The sequence below is a fragment of the Aplidium turbinatum genome, chromosome 3, assembly GCF_918807975.1.
Source record: "Aplidium turbinatum chromosome 3, kaAplTurb1.1, whole genome shotgun sequence".
NCBI classification, from domain to species: Eukaryota; Metazoa; Chordata; class Ascidiacea; order Aplousobranchia; family Polyclinidae; genus Aplidium; species Aplidium turbinatum.
In genome coordinates, this window is record NC_137474.1 from 12,097,527 (window position 1) to 12,110,228 (window position 12,702).

At 39.9% G+C, this 12,702-nt stretch overlaps 1 protein-coding gene across 3 annotated transcripts in view; it reads left to right on the forward strand.

The window, feature by feature from the left end:
• Nucleotides 1–10,607, forward strand: part of LOC145767287 (laminin subunit beta-1-like) — a 34,247-nt gene extending 23,640 nt beyond the window's left edge. For all 3 annotated transcript variants that reach the window (XM_082579077.1, XM_082579076.1, XM_082579078.1), the window contains 12 exons: nt 964–1,155; nt 1,349–1,517; nt 1,720–1,904; nt 2,929–3,101; nt 4,432–4,500; nt 5,013–5,198; nt 5,338–5,476; nt 5,667–5,874; nt 6,683–6,824; nt 7,233–7,409; nt 8,176–8,320; nt 8,832–10,607. In XM_082579077.1, coding sequence (XP_082435203.1) covers nt 964–1,155; nt 1,349–1,517; nt 1,720–1,904; nt 2,929–3,101; nt 4,432–4,500; nt 5,013–5,198; nt 5,338–5,476; nt 5,667–5,874; nt 6,683–6,824; nt 7,233–7,409; nt 8,176–8,320; nt 8,832–8,965 — 1,919 coding nt within the window. In that variant the 3' untranslated portion in view covers nt 8,966–10,607. The remainder of the gene's footprint in view (nt 1–963; nt 1,156–1,348; nt 1,518–1,719; nt 1,905–2,928; nt 3,102–4,431; nt 4,501–5,012; nt 5,199–5,337; nt 5,477–5,666; nt 5,875–6,682; nt 6,825–7,232; nt 7,410–8,175; nt 8,321–8,831) is intronic.
• Nucleotides 10,608–12,702: the final 2,095 nt, after the last annotated feature.

The following is a 12,702-nucleotide window of genomic DNA, read 5'->3' on the forward strand; positions in this document are numbered from 1 at the left end:
ACAATAATTTGCTGCCTTACGATGAAAAATCATTTGAAGTAATTCATCATGTGGTGCAATTTAAGGTTTTGATATCCTGATCATCTTTGCATGTTGAAATCGTCTCTCGTAATTCAAAAAGATAATTTTCCCAAGGCAATTCCAGGATTAATTAAGTCACTTTCCTTTGACCGGTAGACTTAATCGCATGCAAGATGCGTTAAGCTTTGTCTTTGAGTGTGCTGTAGTTTGAAAAAAAGAATAATTGTCAAGTTTGTAATAGAGATTTTCATATCAAACGTCTTTTGAAACGTAATCGTGCTCGTGTCGCATGCCACATGGAAGTGATGCAAGTTTAAAGTGAGGTCAAAGACGACTTACACGTCAGTGCGATGCAGCACAGCGACTTTTTCAAAGGACTCTTTGCGGTTGAAAACAACACTTTGCCAAAATTATTGAGCGTTTAGTTAAGTTCTGGACAGGATACGATATCGCAACGGTATCACTCTTCATTGTGGAGAGTTGCACTGTTTTGTCTTTGTGTGTTACAAAACGAATTATGGATAGTTTTTTCCGTGCTGCCCACAAATGCACTGCATCTTTATTTCTGAAATAACTACACACACTTTGTAAGCTGTTTATCAACAATAACCTAAGACGTTGTTTATAATTTTGTAATACTTTACTTTCCTCTAGTCTAGAGCAAGACACTAATAAAGATATTTAAGTACGAAGCCTAGTTCTCGTTGGACTATGTCCCTTAATTAAGTTGAACAAAGCCTACCCCAGACAGCAAAATCCGTCGATTTTACATTGATTCAACGTCTGCTGACTGTAAAATTGTAATGTAAATATGGCGGATTTTGCCGTCTGGGATACAACCCAAGGATTTGTATTTAGGCCTCTTCTACTACAAACCGATATTTTTACATTTTATTGAAATTGAAAATGTTAACACCCATCTTCTTTCTCCTCCTCCTGCAGCTTGTGATTGCGATCCTGCCGGTTCCGTGTCTTCCCAATGCAACACCAGGAACGGATCATGCGACTGCAGGGAGGGAGTCGGAGGACGTAGATGCGACCGATGTCTTCGTGGCCACACAGGAGAGGTCCCCAACTGCAAACCGTGTGGTGAATGCTTCGACAACTGGGATGTCATCATCACTGAACTAAAAGGCGAGTTTTCAACGATCTCTAAATGTTTAAAGTTTTAAAACAAAGTTTATTATTCGTCAAGCACCAATGTAAAGCGCGTTTTACCGTGAAATTACCCAACGAGAAAACCAGTCCCTTTTATACATTGATTGTAAAAAGGGATTTGTTTGCTCACTGGGCAGCATTCAATTCTAACTTAACCTTTTATGCACAGAGCGAACAACACGGGCAATCGACCGAGCCCGGCAGATCGGCGAGACTGGCATCACTGGCGCCTTTGACCAGGAATTTCGGGACATTGAGCAAATGTTGGATGAAGTGGATGGTCCGTTGAGGGATGACACCGGAACTGACGAAGTTCAAGCAATGGTTGATGCCATCGAGTAAGCCAAATTAAACCATGATTTGTCAAAGTGTGCGTTATAATCGATGCCGCTTTTGATGGCAAGATGCTGAGCTTGTAAAAGTATAATTCCTGGTGACACTTCTGAAAGCCTTTCTTGGGTCACAAAAAGAAGAAATTTGTCACCCGCTAAGTATTTGGGCTGTGGTGCCACGAACTTGACATTGTGCAATTTTCTTTAGGAAAAAACTTGCCGAGCAAGAAAAGCGGTTAGCTCAACTGGAGGAGGACATGGCTCGCATCCGAGCATCAGACGATATGGTAAATACAGAGATGATCGATCTGGATGCGAAAGAGCAACGTCTCGAACAGAAGCTGGAAGACATGAGAAATCAAAAGCGCAACATCAGCAAAGGATCCCCAGTCGGTGAGGAGAGCACAAAGTCACTACGGCATTTCCCCTAAAAAAAACAATTAAAAAAAAACTAACGTGTAAACCACTGGTTCTTAACCTCTTCTACGTTGTCACCCTCACCCCTGAGAAGATTCTAAAGCAAAATAGACGATAGAGCAATATCTCGTATTATTGTCAGCCCCAAGTTTGTTTTGATGTTTCGTTTCCACAGAAACCAATGCAAAAAATATGTTTCCCAACAATAAGTTTAAGGAAATTCAGTGTGAAGGCCAATATTTGTCCTTGTAATGCTCTTTTCAAATTTGTATCTCCTTGTAGTATTGAAAATGGCTTGGTGTTCCTCAAAGTTTTCATGTATTTTATTGATTCTAGGAAATTACTTTTTCAATGACGGTAACTAACTATTGCATTCAAGTGACCAACAAGTACCAGTATACTAAGCAAAGTTGCATTTCATGTTTGGATATTACTGCTGCTATCCTAACTACCACACTGGTTGGGCGGAAAAGTTTATGCGAAATAAGATTTGGGTCTACTAAGAAACAGATTCACAAATAGTGGTTTGCGACTCAAAAAAGTTTAGAAATCGACGGTTTATTTAGAACGATTGATTGAAAATTGTGGAAATATTTATCCCCACACTGAGAGGCCTTTTTTGAAACTTAATTTGAAAGTTTTACATGCTTACAGAGTTTTTGAACAACTAACACAGGCCCATCACTGTTCTTAACTCACTGGTGTAAGCCTTGATCCGTCATAAAAAATTACAAAGATGATTTAGAATCAATCTATTTGAAAACGTTTTTATTTTTTGTCTGATGGTGTGTGGCTGGATTGCTGAAAGTCATAATGCGCATTACAATCGATCAACTCTGTATTAACACGACTACGTCGTTGCTTTATGTTTTAGTAATGTCTCAAAGCGATATCTGTTTTTGATAGAGCTTTTAAGATTTTTTGTGAACGACATGCCTTGAGCAGCAATTCTGCTATATCACAGAATTGAAGTCAAAATCAAATTGAATTTTTCTTTCAGCTTCCTTCAAGCAAATCCAGAACTCGGCCGCGGCGTCAGCCGAAGCTGAGCGAAGCGCGCAAGCCGCAACCACCGACCCAGGCAGCTTGGTCGAGCAATCCCAGCAGGTGCGCGCCGACGTAGAACGCGAGATCGTCGACAAGAAAGCCGAGTTTGACGACAAGTTGGTTCAGGTGCGTCACTTCAGTGAATCGGACACTGACTTGAGTGGCTATTTTTCCACACTGGTTGTCATGGTCGCGATCAAAAAGCGTTGTTTTGTGGTAGGTGTTGCCAGAGTTTGGATTAAGGTTAGGATTGGAGATAGGATTTTTTTTCTTTGCCTAGGACTTTTTTCTCTGCCTCGGACTTTTTCTCTACCTGTTTTTGTCTTTAACGGCTTTTCACTTTTCTTAACATGGGCAGAATTCCTTATTTTTCAATACAACAACGGGAAAAATAGCCACTGCCATTTCAAATGTCATTAACTTCATCCTGACGACAAATGTAAGGAATTTTGGTAATTGTTACACAGAATATCTTGACCCACAGCTGTTTCGATACTGCTCACTAGTGATGCAAGCCGCGCCGCGTGCGCGGCCGCTTATGACTTTTTCGCCGCGTGCTGCGCCGCGTGGAAAGTTGAAATGAAAAAGCCGCGCCGCTTGCCGCGTAAACTTTCAAGAAATTAAACTTTTGTAAACGTAAACTTTCAACTTTTCAAGAAAATCAGTTATGAAACTTCAAATTTAAATTGGAAACACTAATCAGTTTTTTTTTTCGGAAACCCTAAGCTGGAAAGCTCAAAGCTATGCAAATGGCTTGCAGTTGACAGGGTTTTTGGGGCTGGCTTGTGAGGAAGCTGTACGAGTGTTTTTGGTTAATAGCCTAGCTGATAAGCTCAGTTACCAGGCTATAGGCCTAGCGCAACTACCGCATTAGTTACTGTAACAGTTAGCCTAGTGAGTTCAGGCTATAAGTTTTACTCTTGACATCTTGTCTGTCTGTGTTGTGTGTAGTTCATACAGCCACTGACATTAAAATTGCATTATTGCTTACAAAAACTGTTCAAAAGTCCTGATACTGGATCCAGGAACATTCTGTTTGAAAAAGCATGATGTCTTAGAACTTAGATGCATTGCTGCTAAGAGAATATGATCTGGTTAGCCTAGTTATTATAGTGCACAACTGTACCGGTAGGTTACCGGTACCAGTTATATGCCATGGGTGCTTTTTGCCACAATTGACTTTCTAAAAAATAACGCGTAAAACATTTTTTGAAAATTTTGTAATTTGCGGTGTGCGGTGCGGTGCAGTGTCAAAGTTCCAGATAAATTGCGGTGTGCGGATAGGTGATTCAGTTGCGGTGCGGTGTGCGGATAAAAATTTTGGGTTCGCTGCATCTCTACTGCTCACGTTTCCAACGTCCCAGAAATCGTTTTCACTGAACGTTGCTTACTTTGTAAATTATGAAAACAGCTACAATGAAACCCTGACTGTATCTTAAATCAAGCGGTTGTTTAGGTTGAGGCTGATCTTGCATTGAGGAAGGCAGAAGTCGACGAACTTTCCGTATCTGATCTCAACGCCAATGTAAGTCGGATGCGCTTTGCTTCATTTGGGTTTTAGTCGGACATCGACTTCGTTTAATGCAGTGTTACCATCAACATAATTTATGGTTTTACTAACTAGTACTTTATCAAGTTGCTAAAAAACATCCGCTAATTCGGCCATCATTCAGTTTTCAGTTGTGTTTTGTACCCATTGGAAAGCTACTTAGAATTTAAACAGAACGTTAATATACATTACAATAGCCTTGCAGTGGCACTTGTGAAATGCCACAGTTCATTCTTTATTGTGTGGTAGTTTCTTAAACGGCGATGAAAACAATATCGCTTTTTGTAATATTGTGCTGTTAAAACGAAAAGCGAGCAGCTAATCTTACTTTCCTTGTTAATTTCTTATGACTATGTTGTGATCTTTTTTACCAGCACATACAGTGTCGAAGATCAACCCAAGCTTATGCTTCCGAAGAAAGTTATTCTTCCCAATATTCTTTAATTCAATGAGAATTTTTTTTGTCACATCCCGGATTTTTCATCCAGGTCTGTGGCAAACCTACTGAGGGATGCGATGAGACGTGTGGAGGCGGAGGCTGTGATACATGTGGAGGAATTGGATGCAACGGAGCTGTTCAGTTTGCTGAGGATGCCAAAGATCGGGCTCAGAAGACGCAGGAAATACTGACTCGTGTTGCAGAGGAAACAGGAGATTTGAAAACTCGAGTCAAGGTGAGGATTTGTTGTTTACGCCGAACCGCTAGTGTTACGTTTACGGCATCATAAGGTTTACGGCAGCGTTACGTTTACGGTATCGTTAAGGTACGTTTTTCGTTTTATTCGTGTGTGTAATGACGTTCTGTTTTCGTAGGCGGCTAAAGATAACGCTCAAGAAGCCAAGATTGCCGCTCAAGCCGCCAAAGATCGCGCGCAGGACGTTGAGGGAAAGATTCGATCACAGAACTCCGAAGTTCGAAAGCTTATTCAGGATATTCGAGCTTTCTTGAACGGTGAGTTCGGTGATTTATTTCAGTGAACCTCTTTCTCTTGCCCATGCTAGCCAGAAAATTAGTTCAATCAGTCCTTTGTTTACGTTGATTAGACGTTTGCAGACGTTGAATCAACGTGAAAAGAATACTGATTCATTAGCTGGGATCATAACTTAGAAGGAAAGATGTTTAAAGCTTCTTTACTCCACAGAGGACAGAGGAGATCCAAAAGATATTGAAGTGATTGCGAACCAGGTCATGGATCTTGCTCTTCCGATTTCGAGGGCGGAGATCGACGCCTTGGCCAAAACCATCCGGGACCTTGTCAACGGTCTCCCGGATGTTGATGACATTCTCGAAAAGACCAGCAGCAACATGACACGCGCTGAGAAACTGCTCGCGGATGCCAACAAAGCGAAGTACAAGAGCTTGCATGGATTTCATCTTCTTGCTTTTATTCGTTATCAGAAGAGCTGTTACATTTGGACATATCTTGGTTTCTTAAAAGTGTTATTAAATTTGAGATTTGAAGTGATTTCTTTTTTAATGCTTTTTTGTTTATTTTTACACAGTGCTGTGTCCATCTCATTGTCGTTGCGTTACAAAGCAGATAACTTCATCGCAGCCGTGTGAAAGCGCCGCCGAGTGCACACTCAAAATTAATGTTTAGAATTTAGATGAATGATAACTACAGACATATAACCTACTACATGATTTTCTATTCAGACACGTTTTAAACCTTTCAAGGTTTTGTCACCTTTTTCCGTTCATTAACGTGCTGGTAGGTCTATAACGATTTTTGTAGTTAGTAGTATCTTTCGTCCCGGACGCGTTAATGACGAAAAATAAAATGATTGATTGATAATGCACTCGGTGACACTTTCACACGACTACGCTGAAATTACCTACTTTATAAAACATTGTGAAATATGAGACCTCAAGCTAAACAGAAACAAAATTCAGTTCTACTTTTAAAAAGATTTTGTTATGATTTGGCGGGTATCGTACTCACGTCTACCGACTCCGGGGCGGTCAATCGATCCACTAACTCACCAAAACAAGAGCTTTTTTCCAACTTTCTTGTTCTTTCTATTTCAACACATAATAATGAAAAAAAAAATATTTTAAAAAAAAATTCTTGTTGAGGATTAAAATCATATGACTATGTTTGTTTGTCACGTGATTACATGAAATCACGTTGTGTTCACGCCGGTCCTTTTCACACAGGGCCGAAGCTTCTGCCATCTCGAACGATGTGGACACAGTTGTGAACGCCCTAGATGCCGCCCACAACGCCTCAGTGATGGCGGAGAACGCGAAGAACCAGGCCATGAACGACATCAGACTTGCCGAGCAAAAGATCAACGAGGTAAGAATTTAACTTTGTTTGCTCAGCCCATAAGTTGAAGTTGTTGGTGTTTTGGTCTGACATTCGAAAGGACTTGGGTTTGACGCCCGTCGAGAGCATTCACTTATGACATGCTTGGAAGCGAACACGAAGATCGCCTTCTCGTCTGCAACCAACCATCATCTGATGTAAGAAAAGAAAGGTCTACTGGATTATTCAATCCTTTCAGCTTGATCTATTTCAATCAAAATCTTCACAACAAGCAGAAATGCAAATGAGAACAAAGATGCCACTATCTGTAGATTTGTTCTTTATTGCGATGTAAAAACGGCAACAATGTAAAGAAGATAAACTTTTGCCAAAATGCATACTTTGTCCTTCAGTGACAACACCCAATTACGCTTCGTATCACGTGATTTAAATTCTCAGATCAAAAGTGCGACAGGCGACATTGAAGACACGATGACGTCAATATCCGGGACTCTGGCTGACTATGACCAGCGGTTGAAGGCAGTGGAGAGCAAAATGAACGGAAATTCACTCGACCTTGTGGGCGCTATGGACTTAGCTAACGAAGCGAAACGCGATGCGCAAATGGCCATGGACGTAAGAACAATAGATTTAATGGTTTTAGACGTATTCAGTCTTCCACGTGTTTTAGTTTTCGCAATACATTTGGTGATGAGAAAGTGTATTAAAGGCTACTTGGTTCATCATTTCTATTTTACAAATCTCGATCATCACGAGTCGGCATATAGAAGCTGATGAGAAAACGACTTTCCTTTCCCACCAAAATCCTTCACTTTACATTGATTCAACGTCTGCAGATAATATCAACATCCATTCTTACTAAAAATTGAATGAGGCTGTTCACCAGGCATCTAGTTGAATAACATGATATACGTTCATCGTCCTGTGTTTTGCCATGCTAGACAGGTAGTCACTACCTGATCGAGCCCCCTGAAGAAGTCAGTCGTGTTTGATTGACGAAACGTCGGAATAAAAGCAATTATCACTTCATACATTTTGTGATTGTTCAGCTTAGTTTGTGCCAGAAGAACGTATATCATGTTATTCATCCATTCTTACATTGGTCACACTCGTAATTCAGCTATGATCTGTCGGCAGCATAGCCGAGTGGTGAGAGAGCCCTGGTTCGACACCACTCAAGGGCATATGTGCTGTGTCTTTGGCTTATACACTTAAGGGCATGCCTGAAGGTAAGCATGAAGATTGGCTTCCTTGCTTTTCCGTCTGTGTAATCTAAATCTTCAACAACCGGGCGTAAGCCTGGATATGACAAAATAAATCATAATGTGTTTCTTTGCAATACTTGCCCAATTCCCCACTTAAAGTCACTCCTTCATTACAGGCTCTTGCCGACCAAGAAGATCTCATTACCGATGTTACCGATGCGATCAACGATAAGAAAGACAAGACTGACCGACTTGAAGCTTTACGTCGGAACGTGCAAGCGTTAGAATCGGAGGTTGCCGACAATCAAGCCGATCTTGACGGTGCGTTGCTACCCTGGCATGAATTTCAACATCCAAGCCAGAAAATCACTTCTCTTTCACATTGATGTAGGATCTGCTGACGTTGAATCAATGTGAAAAGGGACTGATTTTCTGGCTGTTTTGCGTGTCTTCTGGCAAGCTTTTAGTTCAGTAGTTGGTTTGTAAAGCAGTTGGTAGGCTACTTTCAGTACAATGTGATGCTATTAAGTTGCCCATACAATAAGAATAAGCTCAACAACGTTGATGTTTCTAATACTCCACTTTGGTTGGTGAAGTTATTTATTTTGTTAACTCAATGTCAACAAACATCAAGTTAATGTAAAAAGGCTAATTTTCTTTCCCTGACTGTCTTAAAAATGTTGCCGTATTATTATTAAATCTAAGTCAAGTTTTTTTTTTCAAACCTATTCCTACCTTTCAACCACATTGTATGAATTGAGTTCAGAACCAGTTTAGACCAGTTTTGTCCGCATTTTTAAAGTCATCTCTAATTTGTTCTATCAATTTCCAGGTGTGGAAGCGAGATTCGAGAACTACGAGCGGCAGTTAAATGACAAAAACCGAGAATTGGGCGAGTTACTCTTGCAAGCCAACGAATTGTATGCGAATATAACCACCTCGGAGGAATATCTCCGCACTTGCTAGTAGCCTGGTCAAACTTAATACACACAATCCAGACAGCAAATCAGTCGTTTTTTATTTTGTATTTTTACATTGTCATTGTAAAAAAAACGACTGATTTCCTGTCTGCGAACACAATTTCAAGTAAATTACCTCTTTTTTAGTTAAATAACGTTGAATTGACGTAAAAGAAGCCGTGTTACGACTCACAGCAACGTGTAGACTCGTTTGTACAAACCCCGTGTTCAAATATTTTTTCAAGAAGTGCTGACACAATTTGGAAAATTTTCTCAAATCTTCTTGTCGAGTTTTTACCGTTGCATTGTAAATAGCATTACGATCAGTATTCTCATTTTGTACAAATCTTTTTGCATTTCTAATGTTTTTGTAACGTCAAAATGAATTTTTTAGCCCCATGAAATAGCCGAGTTCTTTCTGATGAGGATGCTTCAGTACTTCACCATGCAGACTAGGTAGTGGTAACTTTTTTGCCTGGCAGCGTGATGTTTCTGAGCTTCTGACACCGGTTTGAATTTTGTGAATTACTCAGCATTTTTATCCCTCACCTGAAGCAGTATTTTATCAAATCACAGGAGATGTCTTCGTTTTTCTTATCATGAAATTATTTTTTTTTTTACTTTTGATCATTTTGAAATCTATCTGCATCTAAAAAATCAATGCATGTCTTTTTACCTTTGAAAAAACTTAATACTGAAAATCAAAATCCATTTTCTCTTGTTTCTACATCAAGTATTTAGCCGTTATTTTGAAATATAAGAAGTGATTTTGAGAAATCGTTAAACTGTATATTACACACAGCACAGAACTAACCTTAATTCCAGCATATCCATGGTAACACTACAATCCAACCTTGATCCGAAAAATCCTTCTTACATTTCACAATCACTGTTTTTAACGTGTGGCAAATGCTCTGAAATTTCTTTATGAATTAATAAAATCAAGCGTAGCGCGCATGAATTTTGTAGATTTTCTGGCACATTCTTGTCCCATTTGTTCTGCAGAAATGTTGAAGTCAACCCCCAAACAGTAAAATCCGCCATTTTTGACGGATTCTTCTGTCTGGACCCACAGCCAGTAAAAGTTATTGTTTTTGAATCGCTTCAACGTTTCAAGACATTAAAACGATATAAAAATGGTAACTCTTGCTATATGGACTAATTTTCTTTCATCGTCACTTGTAACGTTGTTTCTACGTAAAATGACAACTTTACAACTGTCGTTTGTTGCGTTCAAGGTCCTGAATCAAGTGAGTTTCTCAGCCAATGACGTCATAGCCCAGGCAGCAAAATCCGTCCTTGTCGAAACGTTGAATCAACGCAAAAATGACTGATTTTACTGCCTGGGGTACCTTTGTGTTTTGCGTGCTTTATGTCCACCAGTTGTTATTTTACGTTCGACCAATGTCTAGCGATGTTGCATTGAAGAAAATGGCGAGTGTCATCGCAAACGCTACTTCGCAATACAGCAGCAATACCACACACAACATCGCGTATTCATGAAAAGCCGAAAAGCTGTCAGCGCAAGGTGTGGTGCGGTGGATGTTGAGAGCAGTGACACAGCTAGAAGAAAAATTAGAGGGGCAAAAGCAACTGTTGTGGGGCAAGCAATTTAATATTTATTGCAATAAAAAGTTTGTTTAAAAATATACGGTACCTTCTTAATGCGAGGTTCCTGCAAGCCAGCAGTTGTGAACTGAGCAAGTGACAACTGAGCTAGCAACATTTGAGCAAGTGGCTGAAGTTGATAAATGATGAAACTGAGTAAGCCGAAACTTGCAATGTCACAAGTCAGCAAAACGGTTTGACAAGCCATGACCCAGCACGTCCGACGTGAGCACGTAAATCTCAATTGCTGACTTGGACAATAGCTGAAATGTACTTGCTTAGTTGTCGCATGCCGAGTGATCCGACGACCTCTGAATGCAGCCAAACATTTATGAAGCGTCATTCAACAAGTAATACAACGTCATTGAGAGGTTGCAATAGCATTAAAAACTCATTCTTGGGAAACATAAAATGTGGGGACGTTCCTAGTTGAAAGATGCCCTCATAGCCTTCCTTTCAATGCGAGTGAAGAAGTAGACGCTGATGTCTTTGGTCCACCTTTTCGATGTTATTGAGGGTAATAGTAAAATCACATTTAGGGAGCGTTCAAATATTACGTAACGCTGTTTTTCCGAATTTTTGACCCCCCCTCCCCCATGTGACGCCAACGTAACGTTTTTGTCAACCCCCCCCCCCCCCTCCCCCATGTGACGCTTTTCCATTACAAAGCCCGTTTTGCCAGTTTATGTCAAAATTATGACGTGGAAACACGTGCTGATAAAATATCTTGGTTTGTATGCACCTAAAGCTTACGTTTGAGACATGAAATTTTAGCTATGTTATTTTTTTGGAATTAAAACGTTATGTAGCCTACCTACTGAAAACGTTTAGTAGCCCACCCGGTTCAACTCAATAGAACCACCCTGTCCACAGCTAACACATTTTCTACTCTCTATGTCTCTACTTAGTAATTAAAACGGATATAGTTCAGGCTTTAAGTCAGTGGTTTTCAACCAGGGTTCCGCGGAACCAGTAGCGTAGCCAGGAATTTTGAAAGGGGGGGTTTTGACCACCCAGCGGCGGGGGGTGAGAGGATTTTCAACAAAAATGTGGGTAGGAATATTCCTGTAAAATGGTGCTGTCCGGTAGCATAGCAAAAGGATAAGATCATGTTTTCTTCGGCATTTTTCGGAAATAAAGCTAAATCTCCGTGTTTTCTTGTTGCTAATTCCTGGCTGAGATGTTTGAATGTTTGGTATTGGCAAAACTTGCTCTTTTAATGCAATTTTGTTTAAAATTAGGCAATTTTTTTTTTTAGACTGAAAGCATCATTCTCAATATCGTGACGTCACACGCGTGCCAAAGGGGGGTTTGTAACCCCCAAAACCCCCCTTGGCTACGCCACTGCGCGGAACCGTAAGGTTCCGCCAGTAGGTCTAGGGGTTCCGCAAGTTTACATTCAAATCCGAGAGTCTATTATATTATTATATGCATATTGTTTAAATATAATCAAATATTGATTAGGTTTGCCACTATTAATAAATTTTCTACAATTTAACACGTTCGCTGCGATCCCGAATTTTTGTTGTTTTCTTGTGTTGCGATAACCTTTAACTTTTTGCTTTCCCGCCAAATTTTGTCGACATGTTTTCTTCGCTTCAAGGAGTTCTTTCAGACAGTTCGTTTGTACACCGGTGGGTCAAATCGCCGTGAACGTGTTAGAGATCATTTTGTTTTGCCAGTAGGCTATTAGGCTTTTTACAGTTTTTATTATACATAAATAAATCTGAACATGAGTATTTTAATTTAATTTTATTAATCAAATGATGTTTTTTGCATAAGGTAATTAAATTATTGAACAGGGGTTCTTCGAGCTTTTGGAATGTTTCATTGGGTTCCGTTCCACCAAAAAGGTTGAAAACCACTGCTTTTTAAAGTGATGATAAGTGATACTTTTATTTGCAATTTACTTAAAATAATACTTTCTAAACCGGTCAAAATTTGCAGCCATAAAAAGGGCCAAATAAGGCCAGATTTTCTGGCCTTATTTGCATCAATTTTTTTAAGCCAACTGCAATTTAAAAAGGCCAGATTTTCGGAATTTGGCCTAAAAAAAGGCCATCTGGCAACCCTAATGTTGTTCACTCACATCAAAGCAAGCTTTGTGATGTAAGAATGCTGCCTTGCAATTTCGCA